Raw genomic sequence first — 24,422 nt, 5'->3', positions numbered from 1 at the left:
GCCTGCCTGAGTTTTAGAAAGTTCCTTCTGGCTGTGGAGTTCCCCTGGAGAAGATCAAACGTGAGGATGGGATTTTGTCGGTCCAGGTGGGCATCGCCTGGGGCCTCTGTGCCATCTGGGGTGGGCGTGGCTGCCTGCAGTTGAGCCTCCCCTGCCTGCAGCAGCTCCAAGTCCATGATTTTCCCAGATGACCTCCCGCGCCTCTTCCTCAGTCACTGGAGGTTTGCCCAGGGAAGAGGGATTTCCTGGGAGAGTCCTGGTGAACCATGAAGCTTGGTTCCCCCTCTTGGTGGGGCCCTGACCCAAGGCAGGCCCTCCTTGCCGCCCACCTCCTCTTAGCCTTGGGGTCCCAGCTGCTCCACCGGACACGTCCTCGTTTCTTTGCCACTTCTCCCCCTTTGCTGCTTCTCCCCCTTAACCCTGCCCCTCCGTGGCTGTGCAGGAAAGCCCATGCCTGCCGGCGGTGGCCCGGATTCCCCCCAGGATGCCTTTCCAGGACACGAGGGCTGGCCCAGCCCCGTGCATGCCCCCAAGGCCTCACTGCTGGGCGTCCATTATGGGGCTCCCAGACCAGGGCCATGGCTGGACTAGAAGAAGAACCGGCAGGGTAGGCCTTGGCTGGAGCCTGGCTGGGCCCCCAGGGAACGTCCTGGGACAGTGGAGGATGGGATAGAGGGTCCTCTCCGAGTGCAGGCATTCTGTGGGGTGGGCTCTCGGGAGGGCAGGGCTCGGAGGGCCCTGCCCAGTCCTGACCCACAGCCTGATGGGGGTTGAGCTCTTGTTTTCTGGACCTCACGCCTCCCTCCCCGGGACTGGGGAAAGTACTTGGCACCCATGGCCATTCTGGATGCGGTCCTCCTCGTCCTGCCCGACCTGCCTGGTTTCAGAGGCTGAGGAAGAACCCTCCTGGGCTCAGAGGAACACCTGTCTGTAGATACACCATCGCCGGTTTTGTCATTGTTCCCTTGAAACAGGAAACCTTGCTTATCCTTATCAAGGATAACCTTGTATGTCCTTATCAAGGAGATAAGGAGTTACATACAGCCTTATCTCCTTGGGAACAGTCCCCAGTCCTGGCTGTGCTGGGCCCATGTGGGGACACAGGAACAGACGATGAGCAGGCACAGACACTCTGGCCGCCGGGCACCCACACAGCCGGCCATGGGTGTCTTTTCCTGTCTAGCACCAGCAGGGGATGTGCCTTGGACAGAACCCAAGGAGGCTGTGACCCAGGTCGGCCCCGGGGAGCCACGGAGCCACTCCTCTCGAGCAGTCACTGGCTGTCCTCTCAGACAGTCTGCGCTGCCAGGTGTGGACTTGGCTCTGAGCAGGAGACGCTGGCCTTGGGGGTGCAGAGTCACCAAATGAGCTGAGACAGTGATGGACGGCAGGAAAGATCCCAGTGTGATTACGGCAGGACGGGCAGCCCTGGAGGCTGTGAGGCTGGGACAGAGGGCGCCACATTCTGTCCACCGGCTACCCTCTCTGCGGAGCTGCCCTGCACAGGAACTTTCTTCAGAGGGCATGGAAGTGCCACCCCATCCTGCACACAGCAGCCGAGTGGCACCATCCCACCCCCATCTGTTGGGCGTGGACAGGAGGCCAGCTGAGGGCAGGGGTGGTGGCTGGTGAGGCAAGTGGTCTGATGCGGGAGAACAATGCATTTGGTGTGATTTTCAAGGTCTTTTCCACTCTCCTGAAAGGAGAGACCAGCTGGATACATGTACTGGGTTTTAGGGGGAATCCAAATGGTTGTGGGGGCAGGCAGGTCCCTGAGAGGTTCTGTGGGGTGGGAGAGAAGACCTCGCTCTTCACCCACCCCGTGTTTATCCACGTGAGGGGTTGCCAGTGGATGCTGCCGTGGGCAGGCCCTGGGGGACCTGGGTCCTGGGAGAGGCTGCAGGGCTGGCTGGGGACCCTGCTCTCTGGTGCTTTCTGTCAGCGTGACAGAGGCTGAACACCACAGCACAGTAAAGAAAGGTGCCTGGGGAGGGACTCCTGTCTGGGGACCGGAGGAGGCTTGGGGCTACTGCCCTGCCCAGGGATCCAAAGGTAAGAGCCCAAGCCATACAGAGCTTAGAAGAAAATGCAGGGAAAAGCTTCATGACACAGGATTTGGCAGTGATTTCTTGGATATGACATGAAATGCACAGACAATGAAAGAAAAAAATAGATAAATTGAACTGCATCAGAATTTAAAACTTGTGCATCAAAGGATGCTATGAAGAAAGTGAAAACCCACAGAATGGGATAAAATATTTACCAATTTTATATCTGATAGAGGATTAGTATTCAGAATTTATAAAGAATTCTGGCCAGGCACAGTGGCTCACACCTGTAATCCCAGTACGTTGGGAGGCCGAGGCAGGTGGGTCACCTGAGGTCAGGAGTTCAAGACCAGCCTGGCCAAACCCCGTCTCTACTAAAAAAATACAAAAAAATTAGCTGGACGTGGTGGCGTGCGCCTGTCATCCCAGCTATGCAGGAGGCTGAGGCATGAGAATTGCTTGAACCTGGGAGGCAGAGGTTACAGTGAGCCGAGATGGTGCCACTGCACTCCAACCTGAGTGAGAGGAAGACTGTCTAAAAAAAAAAAAAAAAAAAAAAAAAAAGAATTCCTACAACCCAACAACAAGAAAACAAACAACACAATTAAAAATGAGCAAAAGACCTGAACAGACATTTCTCCAAAGAAGATACACACACAGCCAATAGGCATGTGAAAGACACTCAGAGTCGCCTTATCCAAGAAATGCAAATCAAAACCACAGCGCATCAGCACTTCACAACCCCTGGGATGGCTCTTACCCAGAAAGCAGAGGATGAGTGCTGGGGAGGACGTGGAGAAGCCAGGGCTCTCTTGCACTGTGGTGGGGACGGTGTGACAGATCCTCAGAAAATTAAACAGAGTTCCCATATGATCCAGGAACCGACTTCTGGGCATATACCCCAAGGAACTGAAAGCAGAGACTCAAAGAGATATTCGTACCCCTGTGTTCATAGCAGCATTTGCACTGCAGCCGATGGTGGAAGGAGCCCAGGTGTCTGTTCACAGATGATGTGGTCCGTCCCCACTGTGGAACATTACTCCGCCTTTAAAAGGAAGGAAATTCTCACACATGCCACAATCTGGAAGAACCCTGAGGATATAACGCCAGGTGAAATAAGCGCGTGCTAAGGCTGACGCTCACCTGAGGTCCCAGGAGTCAGTGTGGAACGGGCACAGAGTCTCAGCTTGGAAGATGAGACGAACTCTGGAGACTGACGGTGACAATGGCCGCATGGCAACATGAATGTTCTTAATGGCGCTGAGCCGCACGCTTAAAGGTGGTCAAGATGGTAAAAGTTATGTTTATTTACCAAAATGTAAAAAACTAAAACTCCAACCAGCAAGCAAAACAAAACCCACTGTGGCCAGCACCTGGGGAGACCTAGAGGGTTCCCCCACCCAGCTGCATGTTCCAGGGGAGCTGCAGCCTGTGGTCTGGCCCTGAGCTGGCGACTGGAGCCCTGGACAGACGGAGCTGGTGTCCCCGTGTGCCCAGGTGAGCAGTCTCCATGCCACCACTGAGAGAACACCCCCTTCCCCTCTCTCACACCGCCCTCCACCCAGCCCTGTGCCGTCGAGCTTCCTTCTCCCCGGGACCCCTGCCCACCCCCGTCCTAGGCTGAGCCTGCCTCAGAAAAATGAGTCTGCTCCAATGTCTGCTCCCCACTGGTTTTTCCAGGTGAGGGATCAGCCCACCCTCAGCCCCATGCGGCTCAGCTCCTCAGGGTGGTCCATAGTAACCCCCAGCCCATGACCCACAGATGCATCTCCCGACCCCACCCACCCCGCCACACACCTGACTGTTTCCCAGCTGAGCAGACCCCAGTCCTCTCCGTCCACCTGGGGCTTAACTGTCCATCACCTCCTTCCTCCTCCAGCCCCTGCTTCTTTGCTTTGCTCCTCCCAGCGGGGGTTCACCCCTACAGCTCAGTGCTGCTCCGAGGGGGGCTGCCATGCTTAGCAGTGGAAATACAGGGATCCCTGTTATATTCCAACTCCAGATCAACAACAATAAATGTTTGTGTGCCATGCAAATTAGATTTGAACTTCAGATTAATCCTAACAGCTGAGCGTCCTGCATTTTATTCGCCACCCTGATGCAGAGTTAGGCCGTGAAGGGGAGGCCGCAGGGGCCGGGCATGTGCTCTGGGAGTCAGGACACGGGTTTGTCCCATGTGGTGAGCATTGCAGCTTTATCCTGAAGTCCAGACTGCTCATGTCAGCATGGAAACTGCTTCCCCGCAGAGGCATCTGCGTAAAGGGCGTCTGGTCGCTGGGTGGCTGGATTCTGTCTGAGAGTCTGTCTGCTGTGGATTCCTCACTGTCCATTGAGGACCTGGAGCCCAGGCGGGGCAGTGATTTGCTCAGGCCACACAATGGTGCCAAGCTCGTCTGCTCAAGTCTGACTTTTCTGCATCTGCACCTGAGCCTGAGCAGGCCTGGTAGGTACTCTGGGCACCTTGGCTGAATCGGACCACAGTGTCCTGGAGAGAAGTGCCCGATGCAGAAGGGTCTCCTTCCCGGAGTACTGCAGGCATTGGTGGCTGGTGTAGACCTCGGCTGGAGACTCCTGTCTTGGTTGCTTTTGCATGCCTGAGGCTGCACAGAGCTGTGCCCACTATTCCCGAACAGGTGGCTGGGCTAGGGGAGGGGCAGCGAGCACAGGGTCCCTGCAGGCAGCGTCCCGGCAGGGCTCCTGGCAAGTGGTGGTGTGGGGGCTGCTGACCGTGGCTGGCTGAGGAACAGCCACCTCCTGGTCCCCAGAACCTGTGAACAGGACCTTATAAAGCACAGGAGAGACTGTGGCCTTGCACGGTAACAGACTGAACCATGGGTGAATTGAGATCTTACGTGGTAACAGACTGAACTGTGGGTGAATTGAGATCTTACGTGGTAACAGACTGAACTGTGGGTGAATTGAGGCCTGTGGGATGAGGAGATCATCTGGGATGGCCTGGTGGCCCTAAATGGTCTCCCCAGTGTCCTTGTAAGAGAAGCAGAAAGAGAGAGCACAGCTGCCCACAGGAGAGGACCACGTGAGGATGGAGATGGAGAGACATGGCCAAGGAACGTGGCTGCACCGGAGCTAGGAGAGGTGGGAGCTGTGCTTCCCTGGAGCCTCCGGAGGGAGCTCGGCCACATAACACCATGCTCTTGGACGTCTGCCTCCAGAGCTGTGAGAATTCACTTCTGTCATTTAACCTCCACTGTGGTCTGTCGCAGCCCTGGAAACATGCCGCTGCTGTGGGCTGCAGCTGCGGGGAGCCCCCACGGCTCAGGGTGTGCCCCTGCTGCTTCCCTAGGTTCAGCCCCGGGACTCTGTTCAGGCCGGAATGTCTGCTTCCCACCCCGCCTTTCCCAGCACATCTGGGACTTCCTGAAATACAGGATCCGTGCTCTGGCCCTGAGCTCTACTGAGACACTGAATCAACACCCATCTGAACATTTGCGGTTGCCACGGGTGCCAAGGAACCCCTTCTTGAGTTGCCAAGGCCCCAGGACATGTCTGGTTTCTCTGACCCTCCCCACCCTCACCACGCTGCCCTCCTGGGGTCAGAGTTGGAGTCCTGGGTGCACTGTGGCTAGTGGCTGCCTGCAGGCCTCTGGAGCACTTGGCCCTTTTGTGGTCAAAGCTGCCCAGCCGTCCAGGGCGGGCATCCACATCCCCTCCGTCAGCATCGGCTCTCCTCTCTCTCCCACAGGTCCAGCTTCCCGGGGACCTTTGCTTGTCCACAGTTCCCTGGTGTATTCCACATGCTCCTGCGTGCCCGGCATCGTGCCCGGCTCTAGGGTACACTGAGGAGTGTGACACCGTTCCAGCCACAGGGAGCTCACCATGTCATTCATCACCTGCCAGAGGGGCCAAGGGGCAAGGATGGGGCCTGACCCATCGGAGGCTCTGACCTCAGCTGGGGCACAGGTGGAGAGAGTGGGGTCCCTTGGGGCAACCAGCTGGGTTCAGCTCAGGAACTGGTGGGAGCCAGGAGGCCAGAGCCAGCGAAGGACAGGACAGGGTGTCAGCCAGGTGGAATCCCCTGCCGAGGAGAGGAGAGGGGGGACATGGTGTTGACAGCAGTGGAGAGGGGGCTTTAGGGGCAAAGGAGGATGCAAAGCCTGGGGGCTGCCCCCGAGGGAGAAGGGCCCTGCTCTGTGGCCACTAGCGGGAGCAGCTTGGGGGCCGAGGAGGCGAGCCCTTCCTATGGCTCAGAGCCCCTGGGCACTTTGGGTAGATTGGGGTGGGGTCGGGGGGCTCCTGGGCGAATTCAGAACACCGGGAGGTTCCTGGGAAGGAGGAGCTGGGACACTGAAGATGTCATCAAATCACAGACGTTGAAGCCAAGGCCCAGAACAGGCAGATGAGCTCCCTGGGCCACTGCGGCCGAGGGTGAGGGGCAGGACTGGGCTGTCCAGGAGTGCAGGGCCCCAGCTGCCCTGCAGCAGCGTCCACCTCCCTGCAGGCCAGAGTTCTGTGGAGACGGAGGATTGTGGCACACGGCTGTGTGTGGGGACCTAGGCAGGCCGTGTGGGTGAGGACCCAGGACAAATGGGGCCTTGAACCTGAATGGCTGCCCTCGAGGAGGGGGACACGTGCTCTATGCAACTCCAGGGAACAGGAGTGGGCCAGCTTGGAGGAGGGAGATCTGTCTCTCGCTTGACCGTGGGCTACCCTGTGAGGTGGTGAGCTCCCTGTCCTGGGAGGCATGTAAGCAGAGACCCGCTCACTGGGCTGCAGCCCCTCACAGGGGCTTCCAAGCACCAGGAAGTGAGTGGCTGTTGCCCCCTGCCCCACCCCTCCTGGGATCCTGGTTCTGCCCACAGCTCTGACTCAGGTGCAGCTCCTTGGAGGGTGAGAGGCCCATGTGCGGTGGCTACAGGGGCAGCATCTCCATGACGCCCGTGTGGGGCCGTCTCCACGTTCACTGTTTGCAGACACCCCTGCGGCTGAGCACCCGATGCACTCGGCCAGCTGGCAGGGCCAAGGGTCGGTGGGGCGGCTCCCTGCTGGTTGGGACTTGCACGGCCCTGAGCAGGGAGGCGGGCAGGGCCGGCAGGGTGCCTGGCGCAGGTGCTGGAGGGGGATGGTGGGGCGAGTTTCTCCACCTGGGTGAGGTGGAGCCACGGAGACTGCTTCTCTCCAGAACCAGACCAGCTCCAGCTCCCAGGCTAGGTGAGTGCCAGCTCCTCTCAGGTTGGAGGCTGGGCAGGGTGGGGTGGGGTGGGGACTGGTAGCCCAGGGGTCCGGGGCCTAGATGGCTGGATGCACAGCTGGGGCAGAGGCAGGAGCCATGCCAGGACTGCAGCCGATGCGCGTTTGAGGTGTCTTCCTTTAAGCCGGGCACAGGTGTCTGAGGGGAACATTGCAGAGACGCAGCCTCCAGGTTCCCAGCCTTCCAGGCAGCCTTAGAGAGTCCGGGGCTCCCCCACAGCGGGGTCTGGGCAGCCACCGCCCTGCCTCCCCTTCCTCAGTGAGCCATGGGGTGCCTTGTGCTCCCTCCAACCTGGCAGGGAGGCTGGGGCAAGGGGGCCTGATCCAGAGACCCGGCCCCCAGGCTGTGGGGAGGAGGGTGGAAGGAAGTCCATCAGCAACACACACAGGCTCCCATCCCAGGGACGGCACAGGCCAGTGGCAGTATTTCTCCAGGGACCCCAAGCCTGGCTGGGACAGGGGCCGTGCCTTGGGCCTAAGATGAGAGAGCTCTTCTGACGGGAGGGAGGAGGGTGGTAACGAAACCCAGCCTCCGCCTGCCCTGCACGGCCCCTGTGACATTCCCAATTGCTGGGGACTGACTCACCCCCACTACAAAGGCCTTAAATAGTTCAGCTATTTCACCTACCACACTGTGCCGTCACTCTGGAATTCTGCTGTGCGGGAGCTGAGGCCCCACCTGCAGACCTGCTGCTCACCTGGGCAGGTGCCTCCTCACAGCCCATCTGCACAGCTGGCCTGCGGAGTCCTCCTCAGGGGCCACTGGCCCTCACCTGCCACTGTTGAAGGGATGCCTGCCCCTGCTCTCCCCACCTCAGCCATGGCCGTGCAGGTGCCCCTGTGGCACCACTACCTGCAGGCCATCCGGTCCCGGGAGGCGCCGCGTGCCCAGGACTTCCAGCGCGCAGAGAACGTGCTGCTCACGGTGCTGGAGCGCGTGCATGCCCTGGACCCCCGCTTCATCGTGGACTACTCCCGCGGCCTGGAGGCCTTCCAGTTCGCCCTGCGCTCCTCTGAGGACCCAATGGACATGGAGGTGCCCCTGTGGGTGGATGCCGAGGCTCTACTGATTGAGGAACCAGAGGCCACCCAGCCGGGGGATGGCCCTGAATTATGCCGCCTGGGTGTGCCCAGGGAAGGGGCTGGCCTGGAGCAGTGGACCACCGATGATACCTTCACTGCCTCCTCGGAGGGTGACACCAAGTGCCGTGGACACATTGTGCCCAGCAAGGTCCTGTGTGTCCTCAAGGACCTGCTGGTGGCAGCCATCGTACACTGCAAGCACCACAGTCTCATCGCGCCAGGTACAGGCACAGCCCACTCTGCACGCATATCTGTGTGTACCGAGGGGCTGCTGTGTGGGTGCTCACAGAGCTGTACCTGCCCACTGTGTGGGTGTCTGTGTGCAAGTGTGTGAGTGCACATGTGTGTGATTGCCATGTACGTGCACACAGGGTGGCGACTGTCCTCGTGTGTGACTGCACGCACAGGCATGTGTGCACGTGTGTGACACTGTGCAAGTGTGAACAGCGTGTTGGGGCACAGAAGTCGGGAGACCTCACTTAGGTCTTCCAGCTCCAAACGCCTCTAAGAAGACAGATGATGTGTTCCGTGTCGTGTGTGTTTGCATGGGGTTTCCACGGCTGCCAGTCGTCCAGTGGCTGGAGTCTGGGGCAGCTGCTTCACTGGTGGCCTTGCAGGAGGGTCCCTCACACCGCTCTGGGCAGGCGGCTCTGTTGCCAGTCACAGCCTGTGACCTCAAGGCTCCCGGAGGCCATCGCATGCCCACTTCCAGTGTCTGACGATGTTGCACCAGGTGGGAGGGGTGTGTGTGTGCCTGCCTGCGTGTGCATGAGTGCAGGGGTGTGAATGTGTGCGCATGTGTGTGCCCGTGTCTTATCAGCTTATGGCTGAGTTGTCTATTGGTGTCTTGAGCCCCAAGTGGGCTCTGAGGCTGGGCTTCCGCATGGACCAGGGCTGGCCTCAGTCTCTCCTCTGGGGCCTTTTGTTTGTTTTTGAGACGGAGTCTCACTCTGTCACCCAGGCTGGAGTGCAATGGCACGATCTTGGCTCACTGCAACCTCCACCTCCCGGGTTCAAGCGATTCTCCTGCCTCAGCCTCCTGAGTAGCTGGGATTACAGGCATGGGCTACCACGCCCAGCTAATTTTTGTATTTTTAGTAGAGACAGGGTTTCACCATATTGGCCAGGCTGGTCTCGAACTTCTGACCTCAGATGATCCGCCCACCTGGGCCTCTCAAAGTGCTGGGATTACAGGTGTGAGCCACAGCGCCTGGCCCACCTTTGGGGCCTTGTTGATATGGTCCAGGGTGAGTCTGAGCCCAGGGCTCCTTCAGCAGGGGCTGCCTGGATGGCGAGGGTGGCTGGGAGGACAGGGCTCAGCCTGTGCAGGGGCCAGGATGATGGGGACCCTGAGTGGTACAGACATCCTCCAGGGGGTCAGGTTGTCCTGGAAGGGAACTGGGGACTGGAACAGAATTTGTCACATGTGAGTCACCACGGTCCTCACAGGGCTTTGTTGCCTCGAGTCACCTCCCTAGTATTCATCTGACCCTCATGTCCTCCGTGAGGTCAGCGGGTGGGGTCAGCTCACCTTTGCGAGAGGCCGTGACCTGCTTGGGGCTGCCCAGCGCTGAGGCCTGCCTGGAGGCAGGGGCATCTTCTGTGGGTTCTGGGGAAGGGTGTGCCGCCACTGCTGCACACAGCCAGGCCTCCAGTCTGCAGGCTGGGAGGCCAGGAGGGTGGATTCTAACAGAAGCCCTCCCCAGACCTGTCTAGTGCCCTGGGGCGAGTGACTGACCTGACCTCTGGGGTGTCAGCTTCTGGTGCTCCCAGCCAGCCCTCACCCAGCCCCTCGGGCTTCCTGCCCCAGCATCTTCTGAACCTCTAATCATGCAGGCCGTGGGGTGGGTATTTCTATCTTCTTCTCGACCTCACTTGGCCCTGTCCCCACCTGTGAGACAGGCCCACCCACTGGGGTGAGCAGGAGGCCGTGCCGGGCCCTGAGTCGTTCGGATTTGGTCTAAGCCGCCAGGCTCCTCACACCCCCAGAGTGCGTCCTGAGAAAGCAGACCCGATACTGCAGGCCGCGCCTACGGCCCCCGAAGCTGTGCTGGGCTGGGCATGTGAGGAGATTCCAGGCATTGTTTCCTGACACTCACCTTAAAGGGGAAGTGGCAGCCTGGGTGACAGGGGTCAGGCTGCCCCCACCCTGGGAACCGGTGAGACCAGCCCGGGGCTGTGGCCTGTGGCTGGGCTGGTGCAGTTGTGGCTGCCTTCCAAGCTGCCAGGTCACGGGCAGCGAGCGTGTGTGGCCCACGGCAGATGAGGTGTGTGGCCACTAGAGGCGGCTCTGAATGGCAGGCACCTCACATGCTGCATGGGGAGGCCCCTCCTTCTCTTTCATTGATGGGAACTGAGGCCCCTGTGGGATGCGCTGCCCAGGCAGCAAGGCCAGGGTTGCCCTGAGGTGGGTCCCAGAGGTGTCCCCAGAACTGCCCCACGGGAGATTGTGGGTGCTGAGGGGTCCACACAGTCAGGACCAGGCTCCCTCCGGAAGGGCCCTGGGGCGGTGGGATGGTGGGAAGGCAGGCCCCTTGCTCGCTCATGATGGGGACCTTTCCCAAGGCACAAGCCAGGATTCCCTTGGGGACACGCCAGCATGCTGCCTGGACCCAGCTCCCTGTGACCTGGGCACCCTGGCTGGACAGTACTGGGGAGGGGAGGGGTGGCCTCTCCTCTGGTCCCTGGGCCAGTGTTGGGTGGGGGCCATGTGGGTGTCTGCAGTCACCCTGAGTGACACCTCACCTCTTCATTCTCGGGTATTAATTTGTTTTTGGGGAGGTAGGGCGACTGAGGCAGAGGCCAGAGGGCCCCTGGACTCACCAGAATGCCTCCAGCCCCAGCTCCATTACACCCTGGAACAGGCCCTCGAGGGGCTCTGGGCTCTGTGTTAGGGAAGTGGGCACTGGGCTGGGTTCCGGGTAGGGTCCGAGGAGGGAAGGGAGTGGGAAACCTCTTGGCCAGAATGTGCCGCCTGTTGGGGACAGAGGCCATGGGGCTCTCGGGCAAGGGCTCCCTGGGAAGTGTAGGATCCAGACCTGGTCAGGAATAATGGCTGAGCTCCGTCACTTTGAGCTTGCTGGCCTGGGCAGCCCAGAAATGGGGGTGGCCGAGCTGGCTCCCCACTACTGGCAGCTGCCGCCGCCTCTTCTCTCCATGGGAACTGAGCCCCGGCCTGGGCTTGTCCCTCTCTCCCCAGCTGCCCCCATCATGTAGACTGGTCCCCTAGCTGGATCCAACATGGGCTTCCCATGCACGCAGTTGATTTGAGTGGCAGGGGGCTCTCAGGGAAGCTTCCAGGGGCAGGGGCAGGGGGCAGGGGGCAGGGGGCAGGGGGCAGGGGCAGGGGGCAGGGGGCAGGGGGCAGGGGCAGGAGGAGGTGAGTTCTGGGGAGGAAAGGCCTAGCTTCGCTCCACCCTCTCCAGCTCTGGAGTGGGAGCCCTGTGGCCCCAGCCTGGACTGCTGCTGCCTCCTTCCCCACAGAGAAGGCAGCAGAGACACCAGGGCCATCGTCAGGAGGTAGGCGGCTAGCTGAGGGCTGGGACTTCGTTCCCACGGCTGGGGCAGAGCGAGCAGGCTCAGGAAGGCCTGGGAAGGCACAGCAGGTGTGGTCCTGGGGTGTGGGGTGAGGGCGGTGCCTGGCAAAGGAAAACCTCACGTAGGACGCTGCTGTCATCACTGATGCTGCAAGTCGCTAAGCTGACAGTTGTGCTGTGGACTGTCACCATGGGGCAGGCATGGTGGCCAGCTCCTCACTCGGCTGAGGTCCAGGGATGGACACAGGTGTCTGAGGTTGGGGAGCTGCAGCCTGCAGGTGAGGGCCAGCAGAGAGGGCTGCAGGTGAGAGGTGATGAGGGGCAGGGGCCAAGTTGGCAGCAGGAGGAGGGTTGTGGAGTGTCCTGGGCGGGTGAGGCAGGTCGAGGGGGCTGGAGAGGTGATGAGGGGCAGGGGCCAAGTCGGCAGCAGGAGGAGGGTTGTGGATTGTCCTGGGCGGGTGAGGCAGGTCGAGGGGGCTGGAGAGGTGATGAGGGGCAGGGGCCAAGTCGGCAGCAGGAGGAGGGCTGTGGAGTGTCCTGGGCAGGTGAGGCAGGTTGAGGGGCCGGCGTGACTTGGGTCTTTGCAGGTTCGCTGAACGCAGCCAGCCTGAGGGAGGAGCAGCTCCACCTGTCCTTGCTGGTGTCCAGCGGCTGGAGAACAATCAGCTTCCACGTGGTGCCCGTGGTGAGAAGGAAGCTTGGGGTGCCTGTCCTGGAGGGGGCGCAGCAGATGCCCGGATTCCCCAAGGGCAGCTTGAGAAGGATCCTCAGCCAAGGGGTGGACCTGGTGCCGGCCAGCGCCCAGCTCTGGAGGTAGGCACACCCTCCCGGTCACAAGGTTCCTGGGGAGTGGGTAGGAAGGGGCCACCACCCCCATGCTCCCCCGGCCCCAGCCAGGAGAATCTGCAGGGTCCTCCATCTGCCTCTGCCCCCATGGGCATGTGTGTTCCACTGAGATTACTGGGGTCTCTGGCTGTAGGAAGGGTGAAAATGTGTCCTCTCCCAAGTGGAAAGGGGCCTGGTGGCATCTGACACTGGGTGATGAGAGACCTGGAATTGTGGACGGCTGCCCTAGATGGGACCTTTCACTACCCAGCTTTTGCTTGGGGCAGGAAAATAGCTGAGAGGTCAGGCAACCTGTCCAGGCAGGCAGGTTCCCAGAAAATCTGAGAGGGTTCCTACACAGTGGGGGTGCGTCCACATTGATGTCTGTGAGAGGAAGGAGAGGGGCACTGGGCAGAGGCTGAGCTCCCCTGGAGACCCCTAGCCAATGGCCAGGGACTGTACCCCATCCAGATCTGACACCACTGCAACAGCCCCTCAGGGTGGCTCACACCCCCTCACTTGCTGGAAGGATGGTTGAATCCACGCTTGTCAGTGGAGGGCTTTGCAAAGCTGGTCATGTCCCCCCTGTGGTTTTCCCCCGAAAGGAAAGGCTCAGCGGAGCGCCGCTCACCTGCCCTGCATTGCCGCTGACCCCTTCACGCGAGGCAGGGGCAGCGTCCAAGCTTGTGGAATAACTACCTGCCCGCCTGCCAAGGAAGGGGAAGGGCTGGGCTGGGTAGAGTCATTTTTGCAAGTAAATGGGAAAATGACATTTTTGGTGCCCCACGTCCTGTAGACTTGGCGGGGGAGGGGGACACTGGGCACGTTACTGGCCCCCGTTGCGGCTCTGTGAAGGGTGGGCCCATGAGGGTGCGGTGCCAAGGCTCCACCACCTCAGCCCATCCAGCATGCACACAGCAAGTCATCTGGTGTGAGCTGCTCTGAGCTATGGGCATGGGCGGGGCTGGGGTGTGGAGCAGAGATTCTGAGCCCATCGTGCGGCCACCCCTGGAGGCTGCTGCCCTGGGCTTCCTGAAGGGGCCATGGGTGGAGCTGTCACACCCCCGGGCTGGGTGGCTCCAACCTGGGCAGGTCTGAGAGGCACCTTCCTGTCTACACAAAGGGCTGGGCTGGCCTGGAGGCTCCTACATCCCTCCATATTCAGGGACAGGGAGTCTCCATGAAAAGCAGGCGTGCACACTGCACAGCTGATGACAGCAGCTCCCGAGAAGCCTGGGTTCCGGCTGGGTCCCACCAGCAGACACAGCACAGCACGACCCCGGCCAGGGCCTGAACCTCCGGGGCTCAGGAGCTCCCCATGCTGGGGGCCAACAGTGGCGGGGGCTGACCCAGTGCGTCTGTCTGGGCCCCAGGACCTCCACTGACTACCTGCTCACAAGGCTGCTGCGGGAGCTGGGCTCCCTGCAGGGTCATCGACTGGACAGCCTCTCCATCCTCGACCGGGTCAACCACGAGAGCTGGCGTGACAGTGGCCGGACTGACGGCCTGACCTTCGGCCACCTGAAGGTACCCAGGGCGGGACTCAGTGGGTTGTCTGTCACCAGGGCCCAGGGGTAGGTGCACCCAGGCTTGTCCCTCCTGCCAGCCCTGACTGGCGGGCAGCTGCTGTGAGTCCCGAGTCGGAGTTGGGGGGATTCTGAGAGCCTGCCCAGGTTCTGAGGAGGTGAGGCCGTGGCTCATGAGGGTCACAGGAATGTGGCTGTGGGTGCCGTGGTGCTGCAGGCTGGCCTTCGCCATCCCTGGGCCGTGACCTCGGAGGCCCTCCTGGCCCTGGGACACTGTTGGGTAGAATCTCAGGGTGGGGCCTCACAGAGCCCGGTGTTCCCGCCCAGCGAGCCTCCTCCCAGTGTCTGGGAATGTCACCTGGCTGGGACACCTCCCTCTGGGGGTTCCCAGGAGAGTCCAGGCACACCCTTCTCTCTGCTTCCTGGGCCACAGTGACATTCTGCAGAACCCTGTCCTTCTGGGGCTTTGTAACGTCAAATGCTGAGAAGAACAAGGAACAGGCAGGGGCCAGGGACTCCAACCCACCCCAACTCCGAGGAAGCAGGTAGGGGCTGTGCTGTCTTGGGGTCTGCTCGGCTGGCCCCTCCCTGGAGTGTGTGGCCAGCCGGGCGCTGCTCCACAGACGGGGCTGGCCCCTCCACCTGGCTCAGTGTTGAGGGAGAGGTGCCCCTCCTGGTGTCTGGAGTCCCTAGGTGACCTCTGGCCATGCCCTCTCAGGCCCCTATCTGACCTGGAGCTTCCAGCCCCCGTTGAGGTCGGATGCATGGTGGTTCCCAAGCCCCAAACTCAACTGCAGGGTGAGGGGCCGTGGGAGAAGAGGTTTTGAAAAGCCACTGTGAGACAGGGCCTGGGGCAGGATGGAGGGGAAGGGTATCTGGAGCGGCCGCAGGCAGCTCAGGTCTTGTGGTTCAGGCCAGGGGTCATGCGCACACAGGCTAGGACTGTGACAATGCCATGGTCCCCTAGGACTGTGACAATGCCATGGTCCCCTAGGACTGTGACAATGCCATGGTCCCGTTGGGTTGGGCTGCAGGGGGTGAGTATGAGCTCAAAGGGGCAGAGGGAAGGAGAGAAAGGCCCAGAGGATGCTGGGAGCTGCAGAGGGCCCCAAGGGAGGTCCTGGGGGGTGAAAGGAGGAGCTGGGGTGGGGCGCCAGGGCCAGAGCCAGGCAGGGGAGGAGAGAGAGGGGTTCATGCCTTCGGGAGCCAGCAGGCTGGGGGCAGCGGGTGGGAGGGGCCTGGGACTCTGACTGGGACGTGGAGGGGAGGGCGCAGGGTAAGGAGAGATGGGGGTGGGAGCAGGGAGAGGCAGCAGGGTGAGGGTGGGAGCGCAGGGTAGGAGTGCAGAGTGGGCCGCGTGGGCCAGGAGGCCAGGGCTGACCCTGCTGTCCTGCAGATGGTGCTGCTGTGGGCCTCTGCGCTCTTCCCGGCGCCCGAGGACTGGGCAGAGCTGCAGGGCGCCGTGTACCGCCTGCTGGTGGTGCTGCTCTGTTGCCTGGCCACGCGGAAGCTGCCCCACTTCCTCCACCCGCAGCACAACCTGCTGCAGGGCAGCGGCCTGGACCTCAGCGCCATCTACCAGCGCGTGGAAAGCTTTGCCAGCCAGCCCGAGGCGGCCCTGCGCATCCACGCCACCCACCTGGGCCGTAGCCCCCCGCCGCGCATTGGCTCCGGGCTCAAGGCCCTCCTGCAGCTGCCAGCCAGTGACCCCACTTACTGGGCCACTGCCTACTTCGACGTCCTGCTGGACAAGGTGGGTGCTGGCCGCGGGGGCCTTGGGCAGGCCCAGGGGCATGGGAGGGTGGGATGGAGCCCTGTCCTGGCTCCCTGCCCATTCTCTCCTGGGTCAGCGGTCCCAGGAATGCTGAGGCCAGGTCAGGGCTCAGATGGAGAGTGTCTGTGGGGACATGTGATGTCTGGGGGTCACATGGGCTGTGGGGGGTCCCCTCACTGGTGGCCTCACAGGGCCTGGGGCTTCTCCCTGGAACCAGGGCAGTGGGTCTGACCCTGCTTCCGTTTCCCACCAGAATTGCCCCTGGCTCACACTTGGTAAATGCTCAGAGCCCCAGCTGCCCACCCTGGAGTTCCATTCCTCATGAAGGGATATGGCCTTACCTGGGCCCCAGAGGGACCATTTTTTTCTCCCTGGACTCAAGAATCCACAGCCATGCTCCTTGGGACCCTGTGTCCCCTGGGCCACTTCTCATGGGTGCCTGGAGGCTCCACCAACTGCCCCTCCCTGTGCCCCAGGCTCTGCCACCTCTGCCGAGCCTGCCCGGCATCCACCCTGCTCCTCACCCAGGGCCCAGCCCTCACCCTCATCCGAGGAGCAAACACAGTCTCCTTCCAGGGCACAAACAGGGGTTTCTTTGCCACCCTCTCCTGTGTCCTAGTGGCAGTGAGGCCCCAGGGTAGCCGCCCTCTGCTGGGCATCTCCTATCCTATTTTAGCAAACTTCCGCCTGTTGAGATGCTGATGGCCTCCTGGGGTCTCCCCTCATGCCCAACACTTAAGAATTTTTACCCCAGAGCCTGCAGATTAGGGGGCAAGGGCCATGCTCTGTGCTCTCAGCAGACCTGTGTGGGCAGGGTGGGGTGAGGGTGGGGTGGTCGCCGGAGGCAGCCTTCAAGCAGCACCCTGTGGGGCCTCCTCCTCAGTGTAGACCCATGCCAGGGATGCCGTGTGTGAGGAGGGACTCAGGGAGCAGCAGAGGCTGGGGCCACTCCGCCTCTGGGATGCCCGTCCAGGCAGATACTCAGGGCAGGAAGGCCCGGCATGGCCCAGGGAGGGTCAGTTGTTCCATGCTGTGCTCTCGGCCCTGAGAGCTTATGATGGGCTCCAGGGGTCCCTGTAACCCTTCTCCCCTGCAACCCTGCCTGTAGTTCCAGGTCTTCAACATCCAGGATAAGGACCGGATCTCTGCCATGCAGAGCGTCTTCCAAAAGACCAGGACTCTGGGCGGCGAGGAGAGCTGAGCTGGGCCACCTGGTCTCAGCCACCTGTTCCTGGCTCCTCGACAGACTCTGCACTGCACCATGGGAGGCTCCTGGGATGTTTGGAAGAAGGAAAGGGCTTCTCGTTGAGGGGGATAGTGGAGGGATTTTGTCCCTAGGAGTGGCCTCTGAGAGTCTTTCAGTGCCTGGTGGGGCAGAGCAGGCCTCCTGGAGCACCTCCTTCCTGGATCAGGGCCTGGATGCAGGTGCCAAGCTCTCCATGTGGTGCATGTTGACCCAGCCATGTGGTGTTGTCAAGCACACAGCATCGGCAGGAGACCTGGAGCTGAGGGCTTGGCCCTGCCTGCACTGTATGCCATTCCTTGGTGATGAAATGCTGTATATTTGGTCTTGAAAAATTGAATGTGCTGGGTATACACAGCAGAAAGGGTACTCTCCACTTTTTGTATATCTGTGTGGAAAATATTTCCCCTAGAAGTAGAAGAGGCTCGTGTGCTGATGGATAATTTTGAGTCTTCTCTATTCTCTGTGAATGACCCCCCTTCCCCAGGAATCCCCACCTCCTACCTCATTCTTAGAGCAAACTAAAGCCAACTGAGGGTGCACACACAGCCATGAGCCCACCTGCCCAGGACTAGTCCCATCTGCTTCTTCCCGTCCCCGTGGAAGTGGCCCATGATATGGTTTGGATCTGTGTCCCCACCCAAATCTCAGGTAGAATTATAATCCCCAGTGTTGGAGGAGGGTCCTGGTGGGAGGTAATTGGATCATGGGGGTGGGGTTCTCCCTTGCTGTTCTCATGATAATGAGTGAGTTCTCATGAGATCTGGTTGTTTGAGTGTGTGGTCCCTCCCCCTCCCCTTTTGCTCTCTTCCTCCTTCTCCGGCCATGTAAGATGTGCCTCCTTCTCCTTCACCTTCCACCATGATTGTCAGTTTCCTGAGGCCTCCCAGCCATGCTTCCTGTACAGCCTGCGGGACCATGAGTCAATTAAACCTCTTTATTCATTACCCAGTCTCAGGTAGTTGTTTACAGCAGTACAGGAACCTACTAAACATCCCCCCTCTCTGATGTAAGGTGTCCTCTTCTGGCATCTGATGCCGCCCCCACTCTGTCCTTACCATTCTTTGTACCCGCAACTCACATTCTCTCATCAGCCCAGCACTGCCTGCCTGCAGCCCATGACCTGCATGGGTCCTGCCCGTTGGACATTTCCTATTCTCCATCTTTGGCCTCTCAGGGGCATTGACCCCTCAGTGCCTGAGCCACAGCTCACACCCTAAGCTCTTGGAGGGGACCTGCAATTCATACAGCAGCAGCTCCCTGGAGCCTCCTTGAAAGGGACCATCTGCCAGAGGAAGCACACACTCACGACAGGAGATACCCAGACCCCTTGAAGGCTGCAAGATCCAGGGCCTGAGCTGACACCCACACAAGGGGAGACAAAATGCCATCACTCCTCCCCCATTAGAATGGGGGCTGGTGGAAGCAGAATCTTGGTTCACATCTGATTCATAATGGAACTGAAGGGCCAGGCCCACCCTGTGGCCATTCCCTTGGCATTTGATTGTGAAGCAGGGTGGCTGTACATAGCAGGAGTAAGAGCTGGAATAGCAGGAAGGGCCAAGGGGAAGGTTATTTCGAAATCATCCCTATTCCCACGGCCGAGATAACCCAGCAAAGCATACCACATCCTGGGTGTACTAACAGAATTTAGTTCTACTTTCAGAGACTTCAATTCACCAATATGGCCCCAGTAGAAGCCAGATGGATTATGGTGAATGGTAGTGGATTACATAAACTTAACCAAGTTGTAACCTGTAGTCCAGGTGCTGTGCTAGACATGGTATCCTTAGTACAACAGGACAGCAGGGCCTCTGGAACTCGTATGTGGTCACTGGCCTGGGAGAAAGGCATTCTTTCCAATCCCCATCAGAGGGGAGGCTCAGACAGGGTTTGCATTCACTTGGAAGAGATAACATTATAAGTTCACTGTCTGGCCCAGACTGATGTTAACCCTCTCTTCTCTGTCACAATGTAGGCCTAATGGGCCTTCATCACCTGGATGGTCTGTAGAATATTGCGCTGGTTCACTGTATTGATGACATCATGCTAATTCGAACTGGAGAGGATTGACTGGAAAGTTCTTTGGATGCCTTCTAAGACCATTCATTCCAGAGGGTGGGAGACAAACCTTACAGTCTCAGGGTCTGGCCTAGAGATTAAGACTTTAGAGGCTGAGTGGTCTGGGGCATGCTGAGACATTGCTTCCAAGGTAAAGGGGAAGTTTTTGTACCTTGCCTCACCTATTGTGAAAAACAAGCCTGGTGCTTAGTGGGCCTAGTTCCAATTAGGACATTTCCTAATTGGAAATGTCCATTTGCTGGGGGACTCAGAAGGCTGTTGGTTCTGAGTGGGGCCAGGGCACAGGCAGGTTCTTGAGCAGATTCACACTATGATACCACCATGGTGCCAGTGGTATCTGTGGTAGAAAGGGGCACCATGTGACATCTCTGGCAAACCCCAAAAGAGGAGGTGAAGTCCTGGAACGAGAGCATATTGTCTGCAGCAGAGAAGTATTCACTGTTCAAAAGCAGAATTTGGTGTGATATTCGGCCCCTGGCCAGGGGACACCAAGTAACTGTGCGACCTGAGCTGCCCACCATGAGCTGAATGTTATGGGGTCCTAAGTTTGGGGGTGGCAGTGGTGGTGCAACAGCAGTCCATTGTACATGGACATGGCCCCTTCAGGGCTGGGCCAAGCAGGGTGGGTGGAAACAAGTCAGTTAGATGAACAATGGCCGGGGTCACCCTATCATCACCTACGTGCACCTGTGCCTCTCCTTTAACCTCACACATATGGCCTTGAGAGGGTTCCCTGGGACTAGATGACCGAGGAAGAAAATCTTGAACCTGGTTCATGGATATGATGGCTTGGTCTTTCGGTGCACACCAAAATGGACTTTCCCAACTCAGGGTTCCTAGAAGACAGTGGTGAGGGAAAATCCTCCGCATGGGCAGAGCATTGAGAAATAGAAACTGGGCCAGGTGTGGTGGCTCACGTCTGTAATCCCAGCACTTTGGGAGGCCGAGGTGGGTGGATCACCTGAAGTCAGGAGTTCGAGACCAGCCTGGCCAACATGGTAAAACACCGTCTCTACTAAAAAAACAAAAAATTAGCCAGGCATGGTGGCGGGTGCCTGTAATCCCAGCTACTTGGGAGGCTGAGGCAGGAGAATTGCTTGAACCCGGGAGGTGGAGGGTGGAGGTTGCGGTGAGCCGAGATCCCACCATTGCACTCCAGCCTGGGCAACAAGAGTGAAACTCCGTCTCAAAAAAAAAGAAAAGAAAAGAAATAGAAATTATTCATCTCTTTTGTATGGAGAGACAAGTGGCCCAAGGAAAGAAAACACACAAACATTAAGACAAAGAGTATTACCAGAGGTAAGGGGCGATATTTCACAATGATAAAAATAGTCAGTTCATCAAGAAGGTATAACAATCCTAACAATAGACCTTCAAAATCATGAAGATGAATGCATAGAGTTAAAGGGAGAAGGAGACAAGACCACATTCATGCTGGGAGAACAGAACACCCCACTCTCAGCACTTCATAGAAAAAGCAGGCAAAAAACCAAACCAAAACAAACAACAGCAACAAAACCCCAGTGATACAAAGAAGACTTGAATACGCTGTCATCCAGGCGGACCTGGGGATCTGTAGAAGCTCACACCTGACAATGACGAAGACACGTTCATCTCGTGTCCATGGGATAGTCACTGAGACTGCTGCTGGTTTATAAAACAGACTCTCAGTACATGTTCAAAGTACTGAAATCCATATACAGTATGAGCTCTGACCGCAACAGACATAAATTTGAAATAAAAAACAAAAATACATTTAGAATATCCACCAAATATCTGGAAATTACACAATATAAGTCTAAATAGTCTGTGGTTCAAAGAAGAAATCACAAGGAAATTATAAAATATTGTGATCTGAGTGATACCAAAAACATCATCGATCAAAATTTGGGAGCTGCAGTGAAGAAAGTGCTCAGAGGGAAATGTTTAGCTTTAAATGCTCATACTAGAAAACAAATAAATGTTTAAAATCAATTAAGCTTCTACCATAGGAATCTAGAAAAAAAGGAGCAAATTAAAACCAAGGGTAGTAAAATAAAAGGAGCAATAAGAGTGGAAATCAATAGAAAGCAAACAATTGAGAAAATGATGGTAAATGTCACTTTTTTGAAGAGATTAATAAAATCAGTAACCCCCTAGCAAGACTGATCAATGGGGAAAAAACAGGAGAAAATATAAATTACCAATATCAGGAATGAAACAGGGAAATCACTAGAGAGCCCGTAAGCATTAAAGGATAATAAAGGGATATTAAGGATGATTTTATGCCAACACATTCAACAACTTAGAAGGAATTAAGCATGCTCTGGGTAACACAAATTACCAAAACAGGCACAAAGAGAGAGACAAAAATCTAAAGAACTCTATGTCTATTAAAACATTAGAAGTCATTAAAAAAAATCTTTCTCATAAAGAAAGCTCCTGTCCCATAAGGCTTCACTGGACAATTCTACCAAAATATAAGGAAAAAAAAAAGTCCCTATTCTAGACAAATTTAATTGATAAATAAAGGAAAAGAAAATACTGTCTAAACCACTTTACAAGACCAATGTAACCTTGCTATCTAAACCTGTCAAATATATTACGAGAAAATAAGAGGTCCGTCAACGAAACAGCACATCCGTAGAATAAAGAAACATAACTTTATGGTCATCTCACCATAGGCAGAAAAGGTATTTGACAAAATACAACAGCTGTTAGTGATAAATACCCTCCGCAAACTAGGACAGGTGGGGACTTCCTGCCTGTGACAGCAGGGCAGCTGCAGAAACCCCACTGCTGCCGTCAGCCTGACGCTGAGACATTAAACACGTCTCCAAGGCGAGAAGGTGCACGCTCATCACTGGGATTCAGCACTGTATTTGTGGCCTACACCGGCGCAATGAAGCAAGAAAAAGTACATAAAAGGCAGAAGACGTACAACTCTCATTAGTCACAGAGAGTTTGATTATCTACTTAGAAAATTCAAAGAAATCTACAAAGAAGCTACTAGGCCTTGTGAATTTAGGAAGGTCAAAAGATACAAGATTAATATAGAAAAAATGAGATTATATATTAAAAAATAAACAACTGGAAATGAAATTTTTCAAATGCCATTTATAACAGCATCAACAATATCAAACACCTAGGAATAAATCTAACAAAAGATCTACGCCCAAGTGGGCTGTTTCCAGGAGGTCCTACTTGGAGGGAGAAGGGCCGCTGGGGGCCGGGGAGGCTGCCTGGTCCTGCCTCCTGGGCTGGGTCAGTGGCTTTCCTGTTCCTGGGTTCCTGGCTTTCCTTAAATAACCCCCTCCAGCTTTGCTGTACATTGAAAACTAGAAACATTGCTGAGAGTAATTTAAAAAGACTTACATTTATGTTTATGAAACGGAATTTATACTTTATTTCCATCTTCCTTAACTTGATATATAGATTTGGTGCAGTTCCTACCAAAATTTCAGCAAGCTATTCTGAAGAAATAGACAACATGAGTCTAAAATGTACACAGAAATTCGAAGGATGTAGAATACGAAAAACCTTTAAAAGGGAGAAAAACATTGGAGGACTTGTTCTTAATTTCAAGACTTACTATAAAGCTACAATATTTGCAACAGCATGGGATTGACACGAGGATGCAATGAAACAGAAGAGAGAGGCTGTAAATAGACATATGAATGTGTAGTCAACTGATTTTTAACAAAGCTGTCAAGTCAGTTCAATGGGGAAAGGAAAGTCTGTTTAACAAACGTTACTGGAACTGGGATATCAGTTTGGATAAAAATGAACCTTGACCCCCTTTCTACACTGTGTGCAAAATTGATATGAAGTGTATCATAGACCTAAACACAAAAGCTGACACTGTAAAGTTTCTAGAAGAAAACACAGGAAGACATCGTCACGACCTCAAAGTAGACAAAGGTTTCTTAGACAAGATACAAACAGCCCAGACCATAGAAGAAAACTCATTCACAAATATGACTTCACCAAAATTGAAAATACCTGCTCTTTGAAAGACACAATTAAGAAAATGAATAGGTAAGCTGGGTGTGGTGGCTCATGCCTGTAATTCCAGCACTTTGGGAGGCTGAGGTGGGTGGATCACTTGAGGTCAGGAGTTTGAGACCAGCCTGGCCAACATGGCAAAACCCCGTCTCTACAAAAAAACACAAAAATTAGCCGGGTGTGGTGGTGTGTGCCTGTAACCCCAGCTACTCGGGAGGCTGAGGCAGGAGAATCTCTTAAACCCGGGAGGTGGAGGTTGCAGTGAGCCGAGATCACACCACTGCTCTCCAGCCTGGACAAAGTGAGACTCTGTCTCAAAACAAAACAAAACAAAACAAAACAAAACAAAAAAAGAAAGAAAAGAAAATGAATAGGTAAACCACAGAGTGGGAGAAAATATTCATGCCACACATATCTCATAGTATCTAGAATATATTTTAAAATGATCACACATTGACAATAAAAAGATAAAAATCCAAATATGACCAAAATATTTGAACTGACACTTTTCAGAAGATCTACAAACGGCCGATAGCATATGAGAAGTTGCTCAACATCAATAGGCATCCAGGAAATGCAAACTAAAACCAAATCAGACACGATTTTACACCCCCTAGCAAAAAAAGACAACACTGAGTGTGGGTGAGGACGTGGAGCACCCTGGACGCTTGTGCGTAGCTGCGGGAATGAAGCATGGAAGAGCCACTTCGGAGAACTTCGTGGCAGTCTCGTATAAGGTTAAGCCTCTTGTATGACCCTGCAATTCCACTCCTAGTTATTTATCCAAGAAGAATGAAAATACATGGTCACGTGAAGGCTTGAGTAAGAATTTCACTACCTCCATATTCATAACAGCCCCCAGATAGAAATAACCCAGATGCTCATTTATGGTGATGAACCAACAAATTGTGATGTGTCCATGTGACAGGACGGCACTCAGCAACAAAGACACACCAGCGCCCACGATGGCACGTCCATATGACAGGACAGCACTCAGCAACAAAGACACGCCGGCGCCCACAACGGCACGTCCATATGATGGGACGGCACTCAGCAACAAAGACACACCGGCGTCCACAACAGCATGTCCATATGACGGGACAGCACTCAGCA

The 24,422-nt window shown here is 56.5% G+C and overlaps 1 protein-coding gene across 2 annotated transcripts; it reads left to right on the top strand.

Annotated features, from left to right (window-relative positions):
• Positions 1-8,046: 8,046 nt before the first annotated feature.
• On the top strand, positions 8,047-17,410 carry MAB21L4 (mab-21 like 4). Of its 2 annotated transcripts, none has more exons than XM_009238346.3 (5): positions 8,047-8,560; positions 12,463-12,688; positions 14,074-14,227; positions 15,623-15,979; positions 17,109-17,410. In XM_009238346.3, exons 1-5 carry the CDS (start codon positions 8,047-8,049, stop codon positions 17,199-17,201), a joined length of 1,344 nt encoding a protein of 447 aa, XP_009236621.2. In that variant the 3' UTR covers positions 17,202-17,410. The 2 variants fall into 2 exon arrangements, with proteins under 2 accessions (XP_009236621.2, XP_009236622.2); XM_009238347.3 differs by lacking the exon at positions 8,047-8,560 and adding an exon at positions 12,113-12,122.
• The last annotated feature ends 7,012 nt before the right edge of the window (positions 17,411-24,422 follow it).

The sequence above is a fragment of the Pongo abelii genome, chromosome 11 (assembly GCF_028885655.2).
Source record: "Pongo abelii isolate AG06213 chromosome 11, NHGRI_mPonAbe1-v2.0_pri, whole genome shotgun sequence".
NCBI classification, from domain to species: Eukaryota; Metazoa; Chordata; class Mammalia; order Primates; family Hominidae; genus Pongo; species Pongo abelii.
The sequence above is the reverse complement of the archived record's forward strand: the minus strand, read 5'-3'. Positions and strand labels throughout refer to the sequence as shown.

Excerpts from the sequence above, each read along its gene's own strand:
- MAB21L4 (XM_009238346.3), top strand. The coding sequence starts at position 8,047 with ATGCCTGCCCCTGCTCTCCCCACCTCAGCCATGGCCGTGCAGGTGCCC. Across the intron at positions 12,689-14,073 it reads GCCAGCGCCCAGCTCTGGAG|GACCTCCACTGACTACCTGC; the intron begins GTAGGCACACCC and ends TCTGGGCCCCAG. Across the intron at positions 15,980-17,108 it reads TCGACGTCCTGCTGGACAAG|TTCCAGGTCTTCAACATCCA; the intron begins GTGGGTGCTGGC and ends CCCTGCCTGTAG.